The following is a 24,467-nucleotide window of genomic DNA, read 5'->3' as shown; positions in this document are numbered from 1 at the left end:
TTTTGTAGAAAACATTTATTCGTCTGTGTGGTCTTTATGTGGTGTTTTTTATTATTATTATTATCATCATTACTATTTGATATTATTTTAATTCCTTACAGACATCATTTTCTCTCTCTCTCTCTCTCTCTCTCTCTCTCTCTCTCTCTCTCTCTCTCTTTCTACATACGATATATACAAAATCTAAATATTCAAAAAACTATCTTAGAGACTGGAACATTCGAATAACGTGACTTCATGATTTTTAACGAGTGTCACTAATTCAAATGTCTGATCAATATAAGATCGATTCGATGACGACGACTCTGCGTTATCTCTAAACTTTCTTAATTAGTCTAGAAATACGAAAGTTCTTCTATTCGGTCGATTATCTTTCTGAAAGAAAAGAGACGAGAATAATCGCATCGAGTCTCTCGACTTTCAGTCGTTTGATTAAATGCAATCGTATTTAATGGAGAAATCGATGAGAAGTAAAAAAAAAAGAAATCCATAAGTAGAAGTTTTTTCCTCTCTCTCTCTCTCTCTCTCTCTTTATATCGAGAAGTTCAAGTTTAATTTTTTTGTTATATTTTTACATTAAAAAAAAAAAAAAAAGAAAAAAAGAAGTAAGACAAAAAAATTTGCATTTACTCAAACTCAATCGTTTCGTCGAGTGAATACGAAAAAATACGTTTTGCATTTTCACCCGGATACATCGATCGATCTTGTCGTTTGAACGGCAACGATCTTATCGATTCGTAAAACGACGAAATCGAATCGACAAAGGATCTATGGGAATTCTAAAATTATATAAGTATCGTCAGTCTTTTTATCGGAAAGTCGTCGTGCAATCACGTTCGTCGCTACCATCGGAACATTCGAGGAATCCATTGCACACTCGGGATTTAGGTAAGCATTCGCCCAAAGGACATCTGTGTCCTTTACAAGAGGCTATCGAGGATGGTACGTCGTTTTTCGAAGTGATAATACGTTCGATGTACGATAGATAATGGTGGACTTTCGTATAAACGCCAGGCCTTCCGGGTCTGGCACAACCATACCCATTTGACGTGATACCTAAATAAATAAAACGAAGTCATCTTAGAATTCTTATAAGATATCATTGGGTTGCGCGTAAAGAAATATTGAGATGTTACCATGAATGGTATATTTATTGTCCGATCCTGAACAAACCAGAGGACCACCACTGTCACCCAAACATGCATCCCGTCCGCCATCTTTTAATCCAGCACAAAGCATTCCCGATGTGATTCTGTACAATGGTAAGAAGATTGTTTTTCTTCGACATTCCTCCGTTGATATCAAAGGTAATTGAACTTCTTGCAAAGTATCAGCTGTTGAACAAAAAATGTATATATATATATATATATATATATATATATATATATATATATATAGTTGTAAAAAGACTTGCATTTATATGTATAGATATGAGATTATGAGTACGTACGAAATATTCTACCGATCTCAAACAATTGTCCCCAACCAGTGACAGTGCAAGTGGTTCCACTTTTTGGTTCGTTCTGTGGAAGACATACCGGTCTCACGTAATCACTGAACGTAACCGATCTTTCGAGTCTGAGAAGAGCTATGTCGTTTATGAATCCGTTGTCGATGTAATCCGGATGAAGGACGATGTGATCCAACCGTAAAAGTTGCTCGTGCGGACTTGGAAAACTTCCTCTTCTCGTAGCACCTATTCTCGCAACCCAATATTCATCGAGAGCGCTAAAATAATATATAATTTTTGCGTTGATTCGAAGAGAGAGAGAGAGAGAGAGAGAGAGAGAAATTATTTCTTCTCTCAGTTCATCGTTCGTATCGTTATTTCTTTCTTTCTTTCCTTCTTTGTTTTTTCTTTTATCGTTCTAAGACATTGCTTGCTTTTATAAGAGCCTGAATAAATACGAAACGCTTCAAACTTATCCATTTTATTATCTCGTTGAAAAATGTAGCAAGCACTTTGGTTCCCGATTGGTCAACAAATCACGATAGGTAAGGAGAAATTGTCAAGGCTTACCGATAAAAGCAGTGGGCTGCAGAGAGAATCCATTTGTCATTGATAAGAGCTCCTCCGCATTGATAATCACCTTCCTTGTAGAGAGCTACTTGCCACGGCCAGCTTCCTGCCGATGAACTGCCGCCCCCGACGATCCTGGAACGTCGAGAAACGTGCAATCTGCTTGAGTGAATCCAGTTGGCTCATAGAACTCGATTTTTGTGCGACACGTATATCGAATTTAACGATCGATGTACACGTAGGAATTTCTCTTCTTTCGGTATATAATTATCGAAAAACTGGTTCAATGGATATACCTGGCTTGCGACGGAGCCTGTGTCCTTATTCCACATTCGAGGTTCTTGCACTTGACCTTGAGAACTTCGCCGCTCGGACAGTTGGACGGTTTGAAGGTCAACACGGTTTTGTCGGACGGTTTTTCGTTAAATGACAGTACGTAATAAGAATTACCGGTCGATGGATTTTCATCCAGGACTTTCTCGACTCTCTCGTAATCTCTGATAAGATAGAAAAATTTCGTTGTTTCTTTTTTAACGTTTTCGTGTTAACAAAAGAAAAGAAAATAAACGAGTAATAAACAAGTAACTTACTGATACGTGATTGCTTTGCAAACTGCTCTACCAAGATCCTCGATGCTCCAGGTAGTCTGTTTTTCCTGACGAAAATTGTTCGTCGAATTTATACAAAGTTTCCCCCACTTTCCGTTCTTTCTAATATTTAAGTAACCCTTGTCGTTGTAACCATTCAATTCTTTTCTAAATCCTTGCGTGGAGGTAATCAGAGAATCTTCTTTCGCGTGAAAAGACGTTCCGTCAACGAGACTGTTTCTCAAATTCAAAGATATTTCTCTTCCTGATACGAGATTCGGAGAGTTCGTAGGTTCGTCCGGTAAAATAGTCGTTTCTACGACAGACCCATAAGTTTCTCTGCTCAATGGGAAGTCAAAGGAACCAGGAAGGGCGGTTGTTTTCGATAAGGTGGATTCCACTGCTTCTTGATCGAACGGGACATCTCGATTGGTTTCCGAATCGTACGAATAATCTTCCGACTTGACGAAGACGTCGTCCCTTTCATTTTTACTTCCCAAAATAATGCTTTTATCATTTAACCCGTCACTAACTTTTTTATTATCCTCAACGTATTCCTCGATCAGTGCAGCACATTTCTTTTCATCCTCTCCAGTAGGACAGTCTCGGAAACCATCGCAAACCTTGCTCTGATCCACACAGTACCTGCTGTTACCGCAAACGAACTGACCCTCGACACACCAATCTGTCAACACGGAAATGAGACAGTTTTTTAAGTCTTTTTTATTGCGAATGCAATGATTATTTTGAGAGGATATCGATTAGCTCTAATCACCACAATCTTTTTCGTCGGAATAATCCCAACAGTCCGCTGTACCATCGCATATCTTTTGATGTAGTAGTTGTGCCTTCAAAAAATCCGCGCAAGTACAGCTGGCCTCATCTTCCGAATTCGGACATTCGCCAAGCATATTGCATCTCGCACTGGATGGTAAACATTTGCCGTCGTTGCATTGGAAGCCCCCCCCTTGACAGTTATCTGTGAAAAATATACGATCTTCGTCAATGATTCGGATGATCCAGGAGCGATCTTTTGAAATAATCCAGAATAGTTTCTATCAGTTATTACCAGGCATGAATTCAGGATTTTCTTCGCTCGTTAGATTTACTTGACGATTTAAACCATCGTCGACCTTGTTCATTATCTTCGTGAGAATCCTTACGCCGTCCCGACTCAACGTGAACAGGGCACTGCCGTTTTTCAACGTTTCGTTTCCCATTGCTACGTCCGCGATCTTTTTCAATTCATCAAAATTTTGTAAGAGTCTTTGATCATCCGACGGCGATCCCTCTTTAATTTCAGAATCCGGATTCTCTAGGGAAACGTTCGATGAATTTTTGAGGGTCTTCACGATAGGTTTGTCATGGGTTCTTACTTCCGCCAGTTGTTTCAATTTGTCCAAAAGAAATCGATCCTCTTCTAACGTCGAAATTTTTCTATCGGAAGTTTGTATCGTTATCGGATCGGCGTTTAGATTTTCTTCCTTGAACGAACGTTTTTCTTCCGTGTTTTCTAACGAGAGTTTCTCCGATTTCGTATTAGAATCGGAATGAATTATAGGAGGAGAAGTTGAATTGGTTACGACGAATCTGAGGACGACTCGATCAGGATTTTGTTTGGACGATATTTTGGTACTAACTGAAGTTACAACCTCGACGATCTGTTCGATGTGAGCATTTTTGTTATCGGGAAAATTTGTTCCATTATTCGATTCGTTACCATCGACGAGATCTCCGTTCGAAAGATTGGAATTACGTTTGTTGTTGTCTCTTTCTAAACCTTGGAGACCAAACAATTGCTCCAGTAACGCTGTTTCGTCTAGTCGTTCCACGGGATTTTTGTTTGCGAACGTTTTTTCTGAAGTTTTCATGGTTTTCTCATTATCAATTTTAGGTCTTGGCCTGATAGGCCTGCCAACCCCAGTGTTGCTTTTAGCAGGTGCTAAAGTCACCAAATTTTCAACGACGTAGGCTTTCAACGTGTCATTGTAGATTTTTTTACGTGTACCTGATGTAGTAGTCAAGTGAGCGTTACCCGAAAGATTTTCTCCTCTATTCGCTGGATTCTCATTTTCAAAATCATTCGTACTTTCTTCGTCCGTTTGGTTAGGTACATGTTGCACAGTGTCCACTTCGATGAAGGTAGAATTTCTCGAAACGTTTGACGTTAGCCTCTCCGGTATAACTTCTTTACTTTCTTCGTCTTTCATGATCAATTTCTGTCCATTGTTATAAGGTGGATGTAACATCTCCGAATAAATTTCGGTCGTACCTAGTTTAAGAACCTTCTCGTCATCTATCATTTCTCCGCCATTCGATTTCGTTGGTTTCGTTGGTTCGGCCAATTCAATTTTTGCGATTTTAACAGACGACTCTGAACTTGGACTTTCTCGATCAACGTTAATCATTTCGGTAGCTTCTTTGATATTCATTGACGTTATCCACTTATCCTTTACCTCTGCCTTCTCGATATGTTTGTTATCGTTGGTATTAACGATCGATGAGACTTTTGTATCCTGATTGGGCGATATCAATGGAAGTCTTTCGTTATCATCTTCCGAAGCAATTGCCGATGTAATCTTGTCAACAGGAATGGTATGTCGAAAGGGTTTTAAAGTTCCAGGATTTTCTATGAGGCTAGGCCTAACTGCGCTATCACTTAGATCGGGACTTCGGTAGCTCGTGTAAATCGGTCTCTGATCGACCTTTCTGTCGCGTAAAGCGTCGTTTTGTTCTTTGTCGAGTGCCTCGATCCCAGTGAATCGACTTCTCGTTTCAAGATTTTCTTCTACGTCGGGAACAGGTTCAGCGATACCGATTCCAGATACACCATCCGATTCCTCTTCCAAGGAAGGCTTAGATTTGGTTGTTTGAAGATTCCATCTGGAAGCTACGGAACTCGTCGTCGACGAGGGACTTTCCTTTGCCTCGTTCGTCGAGTTCACCAGTTCTATTTTCTGAGCCTGGTCGATCGTCTGATAATAATGTTGTTTCGCAGCATCCGTTTTTGTTAATTCCGAAGAGGTACTCAATCGTAGATCATAAGTTTCGGATGGTAATTGACCAGACACTTCGATGCTCGGTCTGTTGAAAGTTTCAGCCGCAGGTGTCGGTGCTGTAAACACGTTACCATCGTCCATCAATCCTGGAATCTTGTTCTTGAATTTACCGTTTACCCTAAAATTCACCATATCCTCGGGTACGATTCTGTCGTGCGGAAAATCGATGTCTTCCTCGTCCAGTGTGCTCATACCCGGTACATCGATGCGCGTATTCAAAGGATCTAAACTTTCAGGAATTCGATTAGGTAATTTTGAATTCGTACTGTCAATGACCTGGTCCTGGATATCGTACGATGGACTTTTGATAGTCGAATCTATACCACTGATCCCTGTCGATACTGTAGTTTCCGGCAATAATTTGAGTTCAGTGTTAACGTATGCAGGAACTATTGGTTTCCAAGGTGACGTTTCAAAATCTGGCTTGTGAAAATCTTTCAAGACCACACTGGTTGTGTTTGGAGTAGTAGACGATACTTTGATGGAAGATAACGCAACTTCCTTTTGAAGATCCACGGTCTCAGTCGTTGTCCCGATCCTACTCGTTGTTCCCTGCTTCGTCGTGGTAGAAATTGGTTGCGCAGAAGTTAATTCTAATTTCGTGGTATCTTCGATCTTCGAAACAGTACTTTTTACAACTTCGTCCAACTGCGAAATCTTACTAACGTTTTTAACATTGGACTCGATCCTAACATCTACTTTAGTTGAATTCTTCATAGTTTCGTTGATCTTCGTCGCCTTGTAAGTTCCTTGAATCGTTGGAATATTATTGAAATCGATTTCAGGTTCGCTAGATTCTATCTTCGTTGGTTTAGACTTTGGTTTAGTGCCTGTTATAAGGGGACTCGTTCTGTTCGGTCGTAGGAGACCATTTTTCGTTATCATCGCGTTTCTCTGCTGATTCGTCTGTTTCTGATTCGCCGTGACCTCCTGACTTATTCCTACGTAATCAAATGCAAGATTTCGATAACAACGATCGAGTGATAAACGACAAAAATGTTGACGTATTAAAAATGTGTTGATATTTATCTATGTCGTTGCTTACGTTTGACGTTTATACTGGCGAGATCTAATTCCAGATCCTTGAATAAAGAGGACAACGAATAAGTTTCCTTCGCTATTATATCCTCGATCGTATCCTCGATATTCGTGATGGATCTCGGTATCTTCCTTCTGTCCAAGTATAGCCTAAAGAAAACCTTAAGAGTACCATTCTCAAATTTGTCTATAATCGTTTGCTTGTAAGCTGGACTCAAAACGCTTCTCCTGAACAATAATTCGAACTGAAAGAACAACGACAATATCTCGTACTTAACTGATCCATAATCAGTTTACGTATTATCTTCGTATTTATTAAAATTCTGATATCTTACAATATTTTTGTACTTTCTTTCCTTATCTCGAAACACCATACTCGTGTTCAACTTCAACATCGGATTATACCTTTCTCCCTTAATTACTCTGAAATTGCAATAGAATCCAACGATCGCTGAAAATCAATAGAAAATCATTTATCCTTGTAGAATTCCTAACAGATTTCTAACAGATCTTATTTTGACAATGATACTAACCGTTTTTCGAATCGTTCCTCAAAGCTGAAACACGAACGGTTTTAATTTTCGTTTCTTTCGTATAATATGTCACGTTGATCGCGTGACATTAAAAAAGAAAAAAAAGAAAGAAAAGAAAAGAAAAGAAAAAGCTCGATAAAAATAACAATAACAAAAACGATACGAAGAAAAACTTACCACCCAACCAAAGTGCAAGTCCAGCGATCGCAAGTACCGCGATTAAGACGAGCATCGCCGAGATTATCAGCATCGCGCTGCCGATCTTCCACGTCGAGTTGCCATTTTGTTTTTTCGTTGGATGTGGCGTTACCCTTGACCATGTCGATCGTGGTGGAAAGTAATAGTCGCTCTGTAAAATGACATAATTTCGTAAACGTTTGCCACGATCGAAATCTTTGTGAACGATTTACGTGAAGAGTATTGCGATCTTTATCGATGTGAATCGATCGATACGATCAAACGACCCATCAATCGTGATCTCTTTAAACGAGGCTATACCTTCCTGACTCGTTGACTCGGCTATTACGTTATTATTATTCTTTTTTCCTTGCGTTCGCATGCATGTTCTCGAAGAGAAGAGAAGAGAGAGAGAGAGAGAGAGAGAGAAAGAGATATAGCCAACCAAGCGTCGCGATTCAATGTCCAATAACCCGTACGTGTAATAAATTTAACTCCTTGGATGGCAATTCCCCGTTAACGGTACCAACCGCTCGCGTTAGTGGAATGCGTGAAAAAGAGGAGAAAAAATGCAGAAAAGAAATTCAGTCAACAGTTTACGGACGCGTCACATTCGATGCGTCTTTGAGAAAATAATGGCTTCTCCGATCACGCGACACCGTCGCTCATCGACAATAAGATGTTTCGGAGAATTGATTTGTTAACGCTATAGGTAAGTATTAACGCGTGTATTCGAGACAGTTTAGAAATTGGAGAAAGTATCGATTTAGACGTTTGACGATAAAAAATTGTTCAATCGGAACTTGCCATAGTATTTTTCGTGTGTATATATATATATTTTTTTCTTGAATAAACAACGGTATGCAAATATATTTGAGATCAAATAATTCCTCGAGACAATGACCTAAGGTCGTCAAGGTCTGATAATCCGGTTGAAGTCGATGTCCTAGGAAATAAGGTGTTATCTCGTTCGTTTCAATCGAGATTACGAATTATTACGGAACCGGAGTATGCCGAGTGATATTTGTCACGCTCTTCCGCGATGCTGTAAGATTATAAACGCACCGCTCGCCGTGAAATCATAGAGTGGATCTATGCGAATAGAAGTTTCTCAGAAAGAAGGTCTTTGAATTTAACTTGGAAATGGTCTCCTAACCATTAAAGAAAGATATTTTCGAAACGTGTTCGATACAAAAAAAAAAAAAAAAGAAAAAGGAGAGATAATATTCATCATAAAATCGATTGACCGACGTAACATAAATATCGTGAGATGAGCGACAGAAAGAGAGAATAACGATGTTGTACATTACCAAGGCCGCAAGATCGACACGCTGTATTTTTTCGTTCCTTATTTCTTTCTCCTTTTAAGAAGCACCAGAGTAACATCTTCGTATTTATTGTATTACGTGCTCGAGTGACGTAAGTGACCATCCTCTAAAGGGTCTGTCCAAAAAAAGAGAAAGAGAGAGGGAAAGAGAAAAAGAGACAAGCACGCGTGCGAGCGAACGCGTTTTAAAGAATTAATATTCGCGCGAGTCAATGGCCGTCTACCAAAGATCGTTGACTTCCTCCAAGACGATCGATTTCTTAAACATAATCATGAAATATAAACATAAAAGTATTATAATAATAACGTCGGAACTGTTAAACGCGTCCTACGTAAGATCGTAATAGACAAGATTTACTATCGGATACGATTCGATCGTTGAAAGGAGTCATTCGTCATGAAGACAGATAGACCGTTTCTTCGAAAGAATCCTCTTAAACTTGACCTCGTCTTCACGATTCGTTGATTCGTTGGAAGGAATGATTCGTTCGATAGAGGAATGTTGAAGAACATTCCGTGAAAAGTTAATAGCCTGTTACGAATACGATCGATAGATCCAATTCACCGTATTGATCCGAAAGAAAGACAGAGAGAAAGAGAAAGAGAGAGAGAGAGAGAGAAAGATACTTAGGAGGTCAATCGTATTAGAAATATCATAGTGGATTTAATGGAACAACACCGTTATCGAGTTTATCCGGATCGTCGTGATTCGATGAAAAGTACCAAGAGGAGAATCTTTTTATTTTTTTTTCTTCCTCCTTCCTCCTTCCTCCTCCTTCTTCTTCTTCTTCTTTTTGTCCTTTTTCCGTCTCGCTCGCGTACTCAGCAGCACGTGCCGTACCGGTCATCAAGATGGTCACGGATAGAGGAAAGAACCGTTGCTAACCAACGCTTGGCATCGAAGATCGTCGAAAAGCCCAAAGGCGAGCTTCAAAGAGAACTTTGTTTTCTCTCTTTTTCTTTCTGTCTCCCTCTCCCTCTCTCTCTCTCTCTCTCTTTCTGTTTCTCTCTTTCTCTGTTTCTCTCAGTGTCTGTCTATCCTTCTCGCTCATTCTCCGATGCACGTAGGAACGCACCTTCGTTCTACTTTTCCTTCGTTCGCTGGCTCATCGTAATTAACGGGACGCGTTTGTGCGATGCAAGGTGTGCGATGGGCGTGGATTGGAACTGCTTCGATCGGTATGTATGTATCTATAACGAAGATCGACCCATCGATCTCTCGTCGCGATAAATCGTTCGATTATACGATTATTAGTTTACGTTAAATTCTTCAAGAAATTGGAAGATTTCGAAGGATTCCTTAATTTTTTTCTTTCTTCTTTTTTTTTCTTTTTTTTCTTTATTTATTTCTATCATAGTTGTCATGTTTTATTCGTGATTATCGTTGTCTTGTAAACTTAGTATATTTATAGTAGTTACAATCTATGCTTTGTTCTCTCTCTCTCTCTCTCTTTCTCTCTCTGTTTTTCTATTTCTTTTTCATTTTTTTTTCTCAAGCCTTTTACACACTATGTATGTAGTATACTAAGCACGTTGTAATACTTGCTGAAAGTATCATCTTATCTGTTTATACTACGATCGAATTAAGCTAACATAATCATCGTATATTATTCCTGAATTGTTGTAATTACCGCGGAAAGCAATTACCTTGGAATAATAACTTCGATAATTGTGAGATATGATCGAACGAAGATATCGAAAGGAGAGGTTACTATGTTTTTATTTTTATAGTAATCTCGTTTTCGCACGAGACATTATTCCGAAGGTAGGTTCCATGGGAATAACGTCCTGGTAAATACATATACATAGGATACCTATGTATGTACATACATATATACATATATATATATATATATATATATATATATATATATATATACACATAGGTGGACTTCTCCGCAATGAGGATCGTCGTACAAAGGAGTCGTTTGTGCGTTTCTCGTCGAAGGACGAGCTGCACTTGGTCTACGCGTTGTGGCGAGTCAGAGAAAATGCCATTAGAGCCGCCATTAGAGCCACCATTACCGTCGACATTCGATATCGATGCTCCCTTGACACGCTCCGGAGTAAAATCTTGGCAGAATCATCGGCAAATAGAAAGCCATATGCGGTTTTCTCTCTCTCTCTCTCTCTCTCTCTCTCTCTCTCTCTCTCTCTCTCTCTCTCTCTCTCTCATTAAGAGAAATACATCAACTCGATTATACGATCGAAAATACGAAAAGTGGGATACAATGAGGCAATTATATCGTATCAGGATAGATCGTTCAATGGATCCAAGAAACACTTAAATAGTTCTTGAAAACGAATGACTGTGTTTTATTAAAAATAGAGAGAAAAAAAATAAACAAAATAAAAAGAAAAAGAAACAAACAAAACAAAAACGTTTGGTATAATTCGATTCATAAATTTCAACGATGGGATATTCTCACATATTGTTTCTATTATCTTTTCTCAAAATTTCGTTATTAATTTCTTTTCAAGGCAAGAGAGCGAAAGAAGGAAGGGGAAGTGAGAGAGAAGTCGTAAAGGAAAGAAAGAAGATGTTAAAAAACAAAAAGAAGGAAAAAGAAAAAAAAATAAAAGAAAAAGTATAAGAAAAAGGAAAAAAAATTCGAAGCGTTTACGTCGCGTTACCGAGCATATCCAACTATGTGGATCACAAAGCGTGGTAACAGCTAGACGATTCTCGAAAAGGCCATTAGCTTCGGCATCGCGAAAGTGCTTTATGACGAGAATAATGTAACATACTCGGGACTTATATACGCGGAAGCAACACGATTCGACGCGCGACACCGCACGAATATGTCTCTCTTTCTCTTTTTCTCTCTCGTTTCTGTTCAACTTGGCGAACAACTTTTATACGTTTATTAATCGTCGTACTAATGGCCACCAAATTAAGAGGATCGTTTCTGGCAACGCAACAAATTGCCTGCATTCTCTCGGTTAATGTCACGATTTAATTCAAAGGAAAATTCAATAAATTTATTAAATTATAATCATTTCTTTTACAAGTACAAATAAATTCCTCTTTTTTTTTCATCTCTTTCTATTTTCTTTTTCTTTTATCTCTCTCTCTCTCTCTCTCTCTCTCTCTCTCTCTCTCTCTCTCTCTCTCTGTTCGATTTCATTCCTTCGTAATAATTTCGTGAAGCCTTCGTTGAAACGTAGAGAAGAGTAACCGGCGCACAGCTTTTTCATAGTCTCTAACGCGAGGCTATAAACGATGTGCCGCGGATGGTACTACTCGTCGGACTAGTTTATCCACAATTACTGAAAGTAAGAGCAATGGAACGCGGAGGGAAGAAGAAGAAGAAAGAGGAGACGAAAGAAGAAGAAAAAGAAAAAGAAAAAGAAGTAAGAAGTAAAATGATCGGAAGGGGAAAAGGAGAGAAAAAGTGGACGACGTTGGTCGATCGATCTGTTCGACCCTGAGGACAAACCTGAATAAATACTTGAGACAAGAGAGAAGAACATGTTTGAGAATGTATCTTGTATTTTCGTGGTACACCTATAATTATGTGTTTATGGAAATTAGATACCAGTGATACCTTTGAGGATATCTTTATTTCGAAATTAACAGAAATTAAGGGAGTTATTAAAAAAAAAAGAAAAACAAACAACGAATAAAATATCGACAATATTTTCAAATCGTCATATTGGTACATATGTACATATCTAGAAAATATAGATTAACATATGTACATACCTAGATAAATTAGATAAATTCGATGTCAAGTTGATAACACGAATCCGTAAAACATCGAAGATTCTGAATCTAACTAAGCACTTTGCTTCGCCGATAATCGTTAGAAACAGGATCAGAGCGGATGTTCGTTTCTCATGGAGTTTATTACGAGGAAAAGGAGAGTCTTCCTCGTAGTAAGTATCTTACATTCTTGGTTAGAACTTGGTTAGAACGACAACGACATGGTTAAAATGAAAACGCGCGACGTAGAGACGACTATGAAAAAGACTACGAAGAAGAAGCTATGAAGTCTGGAACAAAAAGTTAAAAAAAAAGAAGAAGAAGAAGAAGAAGAAGAAATGAAAAAAAAAGCAGGGATAAGAAGTCTCTTGGCTAGGCTATCGACACAGGTGATATATGCAAGTGCAGGTGCTTGGTCCATGACCTGGGCGGAGTCATTTCGCGGCCTTCGAAGGGACGGTAAAGAAGAAAACGTAAAATAGGAGGATGAGGAGGATGAAGAGGAAAAGAAGAAGAAGAAGAAGAAGAAGAAGAAGATGCGATTGCGAAGAGCGGCGAGGGAGTGCAAAGATCTCTCAAGGACGCCACCGTACCTCTTTGCCGTCCTTGTCTGGCTTAATGAGAAACCCTATGAACGCCGCGTCTACGTACTTTCGCGTGTAGGTAAGCGTCGTAACGCTCGTTCAGGGTCGAACCCTCTTTAGTAGAGGATAACTACTTGATTTGAAAATACATCGTGAAGATATATTTTCGTTAGTTCTGCATGCGGCTAATGACGAACGGTCGACATTCCCATCGAATGAATTAAAGTGGCGTACGTTCGTTTCTTCTTCTTCTTCTTCTTCTTTTTTTTTTTGTAAGAAGGGAAGAACAAATAGGGGAAAAAAAGGAAAGGAATGGAAGAAAGCAAAGAAAAAAGAAGAAAGAAGAAAGCTATTAGTCCGACAAAGAGATAGAAAAATTGTCGATGACATTAAGAAAATTGTTATGGATCTTTTGCGTCGGAGACGCCTTTCGCACTCTTGTATTTCGTGTCTTTGACCTGGACAAGTAAGATAATACAAAAGGAAAAAGAGAAGGGAAAGGAGATACCCAGTCTTCTTCTCTCGACTTCAGGACATTTCTCTGCCAAGGTTGTAGTAATGAAGGCTAGTTACGTACGAACCCAAAGCCAACCCATAATAGCCAAGAGTCGATAGTCCGCATCCCCTTGATTTATCACTAACATCCTGATTTATTTCGCTTTGCCGCTGATTAATCTACCTTGCGGCTTCGGTGACGACCGTTCCAAGTTCATACGTTTCCTTCTCGTCGGCAGTACGTCACGCTCGCTTTAACATCCGCGATATCCGTGCGTCATTTCGTTTGTCTTACTCCGTAAACGAGGATGTGCTCGTACCCGTGACCATTTTACGGAATAAATTTACTTACCGAAAACATTTTTTCTCACACCATATACCATCTTATTTCATCCCATCGCAATTCTCAAGAATATAATTCACAATAATTTATTTTTGAGAATCAATTTGAAGAAAATAAATAAAAAGAAAAAATCCTTTTCATAGCGTAGCTCGTTATCGTCGAGACAAGACGAGTTGAATTATTTTAAACGATGTAAGTGTTCTCACGCGTTATATACATATAATAGAAAAGGATATCTGTTAAAAAGGTCTTTCCTCACAATGAACGTAGATCGCGACCCTTATATCGCTCATGTAATTGCCTTAACCGTCGAGTCCTGTGGTAAAAGATCTAAACTACCTCCCCTCATCCTCACCTTTCATTCGCGAGAAACTCTGGGCGATCATCGTGATAATATTCTTCGAGCACGGAAAGGATTCCTACATTTCCGAGCTTGAAACATCGCATTCCTTCGTCTTCCTTCTAAATCGTTCGAAATTGATCATCTCGGTGAAGAGAGGAACTCTCGATCTTTCTTTCTTCCTTCCTATTCTAAATCCTTCCTTTATATTCCATGCCATCGAGATTTATAGTAGATCTTCTTTGATCTCGCCGACCGAGTTGATTTCTGCACGTGGTGAAATAATCAAGACAAGGTCGATTTTTAATTCATTAGATCGATGACGAATTGTTCATCGAGAGGATCCATCTGTTTGCACAAAAGTAGATAGCGGAAGTTCTTTTCTTGATGCACGAATATCAAGCGCGATCGTTGATTAACATAAACGTACGTGCTTCCGCCCTGTCTTTTTCTAGCTGGTCGTGAACGTCTTGTCGGAGTAACGTGAGAAATATTCCAATCGAAATCGTGATTCATCATCGCAAATTTAATTAACCGTAGGACGATCGAACCTACGTACGTTTGTATATATATATATATATCGTACGTGTCTTACGAACGATGAAAAATATATACGTAGCTGAGAGGGACTCTATAATAATCAGAAGTTGCTCGAGTTAATTGGCGATGGTAGGCAGTTCGTAACGAATGTTTTTCTCTCGAGTCTCTTTTTCTTCTTTTTCTATTTCTTTTTTCTTTTCTTTTTTTTTCCTTTTTCACGACCGATACGATTAACCACGAAGTAAATTACTAGTGATTCAGTGAACAATTAGAGTCAATGTATGCACGCATATTATCCGTCGAGGCGCGACGCCTTCCGTGTAACGACTGACTTATGCTTATCGTAGACAGCTGTTGTTGGTTATCGCAAAACACCAATCCCATCGATATGCGGTTTCATTGAGAGAAAGAGAGTGAATATTATAACAAACGTAATCGAGAGTGTTCATAAATATCTCAATCACGTAGGAAAGAAGTGACTGTAGTAACTAATAAAAATATTGCTGGGATGATAATCAAAATAATATGCGATCAAACGAAATCAATGCGACGGATGATTACGAATTAGCTAATTTCAATAATAATCGATGTTATACGAGCTAAACTTCCGTTTCCTCGACGTCCATATTATTTTTACGAGTAAATCTATCTAGGTATTTATCGAATTAACGAGATAGAGAAAATCGAAAGATTATACGTTATACAGCCCTTTGCTAAGCTTGAAAAGGTTGCCGACCCAACGTCGTCTAAACTAAAGCAAAAGGGAGGCAGGCGGACATGAGTCGCGCGTATCTCAGCCTCTTCCTCCTTGATTTACAACTTGGCGGAAGGTAGGGAGACTTCGGGGTCGTGATGTAACTATACTTGAATTGACCTCGTGAGTTTCTCAGGACCCTAGCCATTTTAGATCCAGCATTTCCAGGCACTGCGGGTCATCCTGGAACTTCCATGCTGGGTGCTCCCTTCTCTTCCTTCATCATCATCATTTTCTTCTTTTTCTTCTTCTTCTTCTTCTACGTTCACATTTTCTCTCTCTCTCTCTCTCTCTTTCTCTCGTTCTGCGTCTCTCACAATGCTATGCAAATCCGTGCCTCGCTGACTAGACTACAACATCGTGCCCCGAGGACTCACGAGATCGAAAATGTAGCATCTCGAGTGTTTCTTCCTTCCTTCCTTTCTTTCTTCCTTTCTTCCTTCCTTCCTTCTTTCTTTCTTTCTTTCTTTCTTTCTTTCTTTCTTTCTTGTTTTTATATATTTTGTTTTAATTCTTTTTTTGTATAAACCTCGAAATTACACGTGTTCTCGTTTTCGATTTAACTCGTACCTTAATACCTTTACTCAAAGGAACGTAACTATTACCATATCATAACCGCACCGTCGCCGGTAAGAATTTGATGATTTCATTAGTGGACCATCCATTCGAAATTATTCAGTATTACCTTCCGCGAGAATATTACGATCGAATAAATTACGATCGAACGAGCTATTATTATGAGAAACTATCAGCCTTGAAGAAATAAACGCATGCTCGTAGATAGATCATAGATAGAGAGTATTGAAGGTTTCTAATCGCGTTTTAAGATCGTTCTATTGGAATCGTAGATAGTTACAGTTAGATGAACGTAACCTCTAGCATAGTACGAAAGGATAAAACTTTATCGGTGGATGATGATCCTATGTCAAAGTCCTTGCTCGTATTAATTATCAACTATCTAGATAATTATCTAGTATGTATTATACTCAAACTTATATCTGTTATATTTCTCTTTGTTTTTAACGATGTGCGTTGCATAGAATATCATCAAAAGCCAATATTCACAGTCATTCACAGAGTTCACCGAACCTAACTGTAAAGCCATTGTAATGATCGTAGCTAAACAAAAAGGAAAGGCCATTGAGTGGACAGGTAATTTCGTTTCCTCGTGGCTCATTAACGAACCAATTTAATTATCTCCTATGAGTTATAATAAATTAATCTCGAAGGGAAAGAAGAAATCTTCCTGGTCGTTCTATCTTTTCTTTTTCTTTTTTTTTTCTCTTCTTCATCCCTCGTTTCATTTAAGTACTTAGTTACTTAAGCAATATAAAAATTATCCTAAGACTTATGCAAATCGTAAAGGAGAACGAGAAATCTCGAGAGATAATCGTTAGAAAAAAGTTTCTAGTTAAATAGCTAGACAGGTAGATAGTTACGTTCTTAATCCATACTCATAATAGATAGTATGATAATAGTAAAAGAGAATAGAGCTCTAGGAATAAGGGAGATCATGGTAATGGACCATCCTCTTCTACGAATACATGGCCTTTCCTCGAGCATCGTGAATGGGAAAGGATCGTGGATCGCGTGCAAGAACCGAAGGATCAAGATCGCGATCGCATACCGAGCGTAACCAACGATCGATCCCAGTTTTAACGCTCGAGGTCAGGTGCGTGGTACTCATACCCAATGGCGTTTTCAAAATCGATTCGTGCTTATCCCTTTCTTACGAGATATATAAAATCGTTCGAGATTTCGATCTTAATGGATCCATAATGGTTAGACGTGAACATTTTTTACGAACACGCGACGTTCGTACCACTCGTATTTCTTTATAATCGGGAAAAATATATCGAGATTTTTTTTTTTTTTTTTTACGAGAAAACGAATACTCGTACTCGTTATGCCCATCACAATGTTTGACCTTGGTCGTGCTTTAATTCGACATGTTTTTTTAATTCACCTCTCTCTCTCTCTCTCTCTCTCTCTTTCTCTGAATTACGCACGTACATACATATACATATATTCATTAGATATTCCGGGGCAAAGTATGCCAGAGAAATAACAGTACTTATCGTCGTGTAAGGAGACACAAAGAGACGAACAAAGAAAGAGAAAGAGAGAAAGACTGAGAGAGGGAGAAAAGGAAACGGTCCATCTCTCTTTAGTGGTCCTAGCGAAGCAGTTAGGTCAGTGCCACCTTGGATTTAATGTCACTTTGGACTCGTGTACCTCATCGAGACGATGACGAAGGGAATGAAGAAGAGAGAAAGAAAGACCAGATTTGCGGTCTGTCTGCGGTCGAGTCAACGTAAGATTGGCTCGTTTCGTCTCTGAGGTAACAGTTTGCTATAAGAAACAGGAAGGGATGAGGAAAATAAGAGGAAGAGAGACAGAAAGAAAGCAAACGAGGCGATCTCTTCGTTCAGTATATATATAACATAGTCTTTCTCTCTCTCTCTCTCTTTCTTTCTTTCTTTCTTTCACCTTGTCCTTTTTTTTACTCGTCTTTGAACGATCCTCAAGCATAGGAACGATTCTTTTCTCACCTCGAGCGATTTCGATATGATTCTCATTTTCTAAACTCCCATAACATCAGAATCGTTTAAACGATCCCATATAACCCGGAACAATCATTTTTGATAACCCATACTTACCATTCGTTAAGGTTCACCAACATTTTTCTCTCATATCGATTTCTACATTTTCTCACAACGATCGATTACTTACTTGATTTTGCCATCTTCGATGAATTACGAGACGATTGATTTAAGGATAACATCGATTATCCCTATATCCTTCCCCACTCCATTCCATTCTACCCTTCCCCTTCATCGTTATATTCCAAATTAATTAATTTCGACGAGATATTTCGTCGATAAATCGGTTGGATGCATTTTATCGTCTGGTTACATGACGTTGCATGTCTCGTGAAAAAGGAAAAGAGAAAGAGAACCACAAGATTTATCTTGAACGCTATTGCGGGGGAGTCGTAAAGTTTACAATGTGACCAAGCAAGCGTGCTGGTTGAAAAGAGAGAGAGAGAGAGAAAGAGAAAGAAAGAAAACACACGCGAGAGATTATTGGTATTATCCTCTTCAAAGACGTCCAAGCAGATATCGATTTGTCTGGACCACAAATTCCTGTGGTCCCTTGGTGTGTTCGCAAAAAGGACATACTCTTTCTTCCTCTATCTTTTCTCTTTCATATTCTTCTCTTTAAGGTTTACGCACGGGCGGTCCAGCAGGCTCTTTCTCCGTCGTCGACGAATCGTACGAATCGTTTATAAACGATCGAAAGGAACGTAGTGGTCATAGAGAAGAAAGAGAAAGATCAGTTTCGTTCGGAGTCACGAACGCGATCGCGAGATCGCTCGATAAGATTCTTCGAGAAGACGACATGGAAACGACCTTGATCCGAATAACCTTTTGGTCGAGCCCCCTTCTTCTTCTTCTAATGGAATTTAAATCCTCCTTGGTTCTTCGCCATTCAAGTTCGTCTCGCACGTTTTCGTCTTCGTTTGTCATTGTTGTACCTTCGATAAAGCTGGCTCGTCACTTCCCGTGCTTTTTTATTATAGTTGTTAAACCAGCATGGTTAAAGAAATAGAGAGAGAGAGAGAGAGAGAGAGAGAGAGAGAAAGAAAGAGAGAGTGAGCAAAGTTTCTTTTCTCTAAAGGGATTTGCGGTTGGTCGAACCTTCGACCATCGATGAGACGTTCTACCGAGACTTTGTACGATCGCATAGTTACTCCAAGGTCAATGATCCTTCGCGGACTAGATCATGCGTATCGAGGAAATGACTCCTTTTTTTTCTTATTCTTTTTTCTCTTTCTTTTTTTACAACTTCGGAAGAACCATGTTCGTTCCTTCGACCATACATGGTTTTAACTACTTAGATTTGTTCGCGGAAAATTAAACTTTATATTTTTATTTCTTTCTTACTTTTTACTTCTTATTCACGAGTAAAAAAAAAGAAAGGGAGGAGAAATAAAATAGGAAAAAGAAATACATAATCACGCGAGTCAAGTCACGTGATATAGATAGGTGGTAGAAGTTCTCTCTCTCTCTCTCTCTCTCTCTCTCTCTCTCTCTCTCTCTCTCTAAGTCTGCTATTTCGTTTAACCTGGAATCACTATGTGCGTTACTATCCCGGAAGATACGAGATAATTATAATCTCGCTGTATGATTTTGCCGCGGCGAGTAAGCACATCGTTATCGTTACGATTATCGTTCGTGGTTGACTCTATGGTAACGGTAACACGAGAGTAACCTCTCGAACGACTTTTACCATTTACGTTCGTTCACTCATCGGACCTCATTAAATTCTAAACTGAGATAAAAAGATTTAAAAACACGTGGTTCGAATGGAATGGGAGGAGAAATGCTTCGTTGATACGTTTCATTGAGAAATTATTTATGCGAAAAATTTCTTCAATGAAAGTGAAGTAAAGAGGAATGAACGAAGGCGGAAAAAAGTGAGAAAAAAAGAAAAAAGAGAAAGAAGAAAGTTGGCGATCTAGAAAGAGAAAAAGAAAAGAAAAGAAAAAAGAAACAGACGAAAGAATGAGAAGAAGGAGAAAGAACATTGGATCATCATCTTCACGCGATACCAAGCGAAGAGAACTTACGTAACGCTTTCATGCAAGACAAGGCCAAGGTTTTCACGATGAGTCAAGTAAGTAAGTACACGTGTGGTCCCGAGCAAGTAAGTATCTCTTTGCGTTTTATACGCGAGCCTCGGATGCCGCTTTTAATAGTACTCTATCGAAACACCGATCTCTCTTTCTCTCCGATATCTTTCTTTTTCAAAAAAAAAAAAAAAAAAAAAAAAAAAAAAAGAAAAAGAAAAAAAAATCTCTTTATCCATACTACCACCCTCACCCCCATAGATCACATCGATTTCATACTCGAATTTTTCTTTCGTAATTGTTCTACGTATTATGGACTAAGAGATAATATGCAAACGTCGGAGAAGGGATTCTCCTTTACCTTGAAAAAGGACCACCCTGGACGATCGGTTTCGAGCTAAAGAAATTGTAGATATACTACGTGCAAGGATATAAAACTACTTCAAAGGATACCCTTGAGAATGAGAAGAAAAGAGGGAAAAGAAGAGGTATAAATAGCAGCTAGGTGGATAAACGCAGAATAGGAGGGATCCTCTCTCTCTCTCTCTCTCTCTCTCTCTTTCTCCTGCATAATAATAGATCGCGATGGTTGTTCGAACGATAAAGGATGAAATGGTAGGTACTTGCATAAATAAAAAAAGAAGAAGGAGAAGCAAAAAAAAGAAAAAGAGAAAAAAATCTCCACCTATGGTGTGGGACAATCATCATTGTAGTCCTTATGGTATCTACAATACATGCTCTAGGTATCTATGTAGTTTGAAATTCTTTCGAAAATCAAAATCTTTTCTTCGATCGAGTAAAATAGATTCGTAAATTTTTATATTGATACTAATTCTATTCTCTCTCTCTCTCTCTCTCTCTCTCTCTCTCTCTCTCTCTCTCTTTCTCTCTCATGTTTAACCCACAATTCAAAGTTTACACCCTCGAGAGTAGGTAAGTATCTATCTACCTACCTTCCTTCCTTTTTAAAAGCAAGAAATACAGACAAACTCGAAACCTAAATAAAGAACTCGAAAAGGACAAAGGATGTGACTGGTTTACAGGATAAATACATTCCTTTTACTTCCCCTCTTTCTACTTCTTCTCTTCAATTTAAAAAAAAAAAAAAAAGAGAGATAGAGGTGGTTCTCTCTTTCAGAAGCAAAGGTCGGATATAAGAAAAGAGGCACGAGGGTCGATGGGTGCGTCAAACGCTCGACTTTATACGTCTGCGGGGTGGTCCCGAAGTTCTCTTCCTCGCGGATACGTGGGTACACGCCGTCCTCCTCGCGAACGCTCGTTTAATAACGATTTATGATGGCGTAAACTGGAACCCCCTCCGTTGGTTGCCTTCTTACCTCGTGTAACTTCGTCTACAGACAAAGGAGAGGTTAAGGGCGAAGGGTGGAAGGGATGGTTGACTACGTACGCTGTTTCGACGCGTATTGTATTAACAACAACTAAAATACGACTTTGACGTATTTGTTTATCTTTTCTCTCTCTCTCTCTTTCTTTCTCTCTTTCTTTATTTATTTATTTCTTTCTCTCGTGCTATCTCGTATACTTACCTCTTCCGAAATATTTCTCTTTCGGGACACAAGATTCATTGCTCATTTAATATTTTAATATTTTAGTTTTCTTTTCTTCTTCCTATTTTCCCTCTTCTTTATTTTTTTCATACGCGTGAACTTGTGCTTACTGTGTAATATAATTATCCTTATTAGGTATACTGATATATTATGTGTATACTATGTAGACGTATTTGAAATGATAATTTAATTACATGCTTATGCTCGTCTATCGTGAGTATAAACTTTGTTATTATTTTCTTACTGTCTCTCTCCCTCTCTCTCTCTCTTTCTCTATCCGTGCTGTGGAACACATGTTTATTTTTCTTTTTCTTTGTTTCTTAGAAAAGTAGATACAAATGAGGAATTCGATCGAAGAAAGATGTCTCTCCTCACTTTCATTGACAAACTCGTCGAATTACCACCGATATAGTTAAACGAGTATCACTCGGGTGGAGGTCGAGAAACGAGGAAATTCGTTCAACGAGTTCCAAAGAAGGTAAACGAGGAAGCATTTCGTCACCGTTATCCGTCACTCTCGTTGTTAACCGATCGATCCATCGTTTTTGTTAAGAGCGAATGTGTATCGAGCTTATTAAAGAAAAAAAAAAAAAATCGTATAAATAAATAATTTAAAGACTTACGAAATAAGAGTTTCATACATTCGGCGTTAGGTTTATTCGAGCGATTAAAGTTTTTGACGAATAAAGAGAAATCAAATTCGTTAGAGCATAAGTTTTCTTTTAAAAAAAACTTAACTGGTACTCGTTCGCAAGACCTAGAAATCTATAAACTAGTTTATTCGTGAAAGATAAGTATCGTGATTTTCCTATTTTCGAAAGGATCGAAGATAGAAACGTTCGTATATACATATTTAAATATACAGGTATCGCAAAGTATATTTTATAAATACCCGTATAATAAGTTGTAATATAGCCAAGTGGAAAATGAGTTAGACTTGAGTGCAGATTGATGACCATCATTCGGTGAAATCGTTTCGCAGTAATGACAGTTTGATGCAATATCATGATAATTTCCAATGGCAAGTATCCGTGAATTGTCATTATCCGATATCGAGCTGTATTTTATAGATATTACATTATTATTGTTCGTCTTATTATTATACTTAAAAACATTAAAGTCTTAAGTTAATAAAACGGTAATCGTTTGTGGGTAAATCTCGTACGTTTCAAGTAAGTATATAAATATATGAATGAAAAATATGAGATAGTAAAAATCTGTTAATTCGAGGATTAAATTTTATAAAGGGGGTAAATGTTGGTATTAAAACGATTTAAGTAAGCTGTACGATAAAATGACGTTGATAAGCTTACGAACGCGTTGGGAATGAAAGAAAGAGAATCAAAGATTCCTTGGTTGGTATGTGCATATATACAGTACATACTTATGGTACATACATATATACATATATATGTATATATATATATACACATATATTACGTAGGCGTTCACGCGAACAATTTACTCCGAAGTAAGTACTTACGTCGCGTTTCTCATAATAAATTATTAATGATTGCCCGGAGGAACGAGTTTCGTAGTCACGTTTCGCGACTTAATTATCTCACTCGCGATTCACGGAGTACCGTTTTCGAAGAAAACACTTCTTTCCGTGCATACAAATCGATTCTAATCTTCCGATCTTTCTATATATATATATGTATATATCTTTTTCTTTCTTTCTTTCTTTCTTTGTATATACGATTCTAGAACGTCAGCAGACTCGTCGACGCGTTTTAACATTTCGCGTTAGTGAGCGACCTCAAAGAGGAATAATAAAAAAAGAAATATAAAGACTTACTTGATAAGGGTAAGCGCCGCTTCTGTAATAGCTGCTGGTAGTCAAAGCCGGATGACTTTTACTGCTGCCACACATGGAAGCCATTTTTTCAAGACGATATTGTCCTCCCTTCGATATATATGTATGTATATATATATATGTATATTGTAAGTATCTACTTCTATCCGTCTATTCGTCTATCTTCGAAGAAAGAGAAAGAAGAAGCACGTGAATCTTGATGAAAACTTCAACTCGGACGCATCATCGTTTGTTCGTTTTCTAACTTAGACCGTAACGAAGAAAATATCAAAACTCTTGGTATCCTCTCATCGTGCACTCTTCTCGATCGAGGTACGTCCTCTTTGCTCTTGACGACATATACGACACACATTCGAAGGAGTGGATCTTTGCGAAGGTATGTAGGTACTTTTACTGGCACAGCTCGACTCGAACTCGACTCGACTCGACTCGACTCAACTCGAACTTGACTTGACTCGACTCGACTCGACTCGACTCGACTCGGGGACTCGACTCACGCGGGAGAACAACCGTAAGTCGGCCGATTACGACTTTCGTGCAAGGCCACCACAGAGGTGTGCGATTTTTTTCGAATGTTCACGGAGGAGGTACCGTTAAAGCATTAAATGTGTATTGAAATCAATTTGATCCCTTCGTCGAGTCTCCCGTTCACCATCGAAATATATTCTTCGAGGAACGCGTTCTCCTTGTTTCTTTTTTGCATTTGTAAAACTCGTCGATCTCTCGAAATTATTCGAATTGAAATAGTTTCCGTACCTGCGGAAATGAGAACATCGACGTAGAATAAACGGACCGTTCGATTCGACGCTTTAATCTATTCCGAGGAGAGCTCTCGCGTTTCTCGTTGGCGGAGAACAACCGAGCCAAGGTAGAAGTCGAAGCGGAAGGCACGCAACCACACCAACACGTCCTTCCTCCGGGACGGTTGACCACCGACTGACAGCCAG

The 24,467-nt window shown here is 38.7% G+C and overlaps 1 protein-coding gene across 1 annotated transcript; it reads right to left on the bottom strand.

Annotated features, from left to right (window-relative positions):
• Nucleotides 1–24,467, bottom strand: LOC127067130 (uncharacterized). The gene is made up of 14 exons (XM_051001712.1): nucleotides 23,766–24,467; nucleotides 23,503–23,682; nucleotides 7,415–7,586; nucleotides 7,238–7,261; nucleotides 7,040–7,155; nucleotides 6,712–6,949; nucleotides 3,677–6,607; nucleotides 3,383–3,586; nucleotides 2,611–3,292; nucleotides 2,317–2,517; nucleotides 2,021–2,155; nucleotides 1,451–1,728; nucleotides 1,137–1,334; nucleotides 1–1,056 (listed from the first exon to the last, which is right to left on the bottom strand). Exons 2-14 carry the CDS (start codon nucleotides 23,584–23,586, stop codon nucleotides 809–811), a joined length of 5,511 nt encoding a protein of 1,836 aa, XP_050857669.1. The 5' UTR covers nucleotides 23,587–23,682; nucleotides 23,766–24,467; the 3' UTR covers nucleotides 1–808.

Source organism: Vespula vulgaris, chromosome 10 (assembly GCF_905475345.1).
Source record: "Vespula vulgaris chromosome 10, iyVesVulg1.1, whole genome shotgun sequence".
Classification (NCBI taxonomy): domain Eukaryota; kingdom Metazoa; phylum Arthropoda; class Insecta; order Hymenoptera; family Vespidae; genus Vespula; species Vespula vulgaris.
This window is presented reverse-complemented; position numbering and strand designations above follow the sequence as displayed.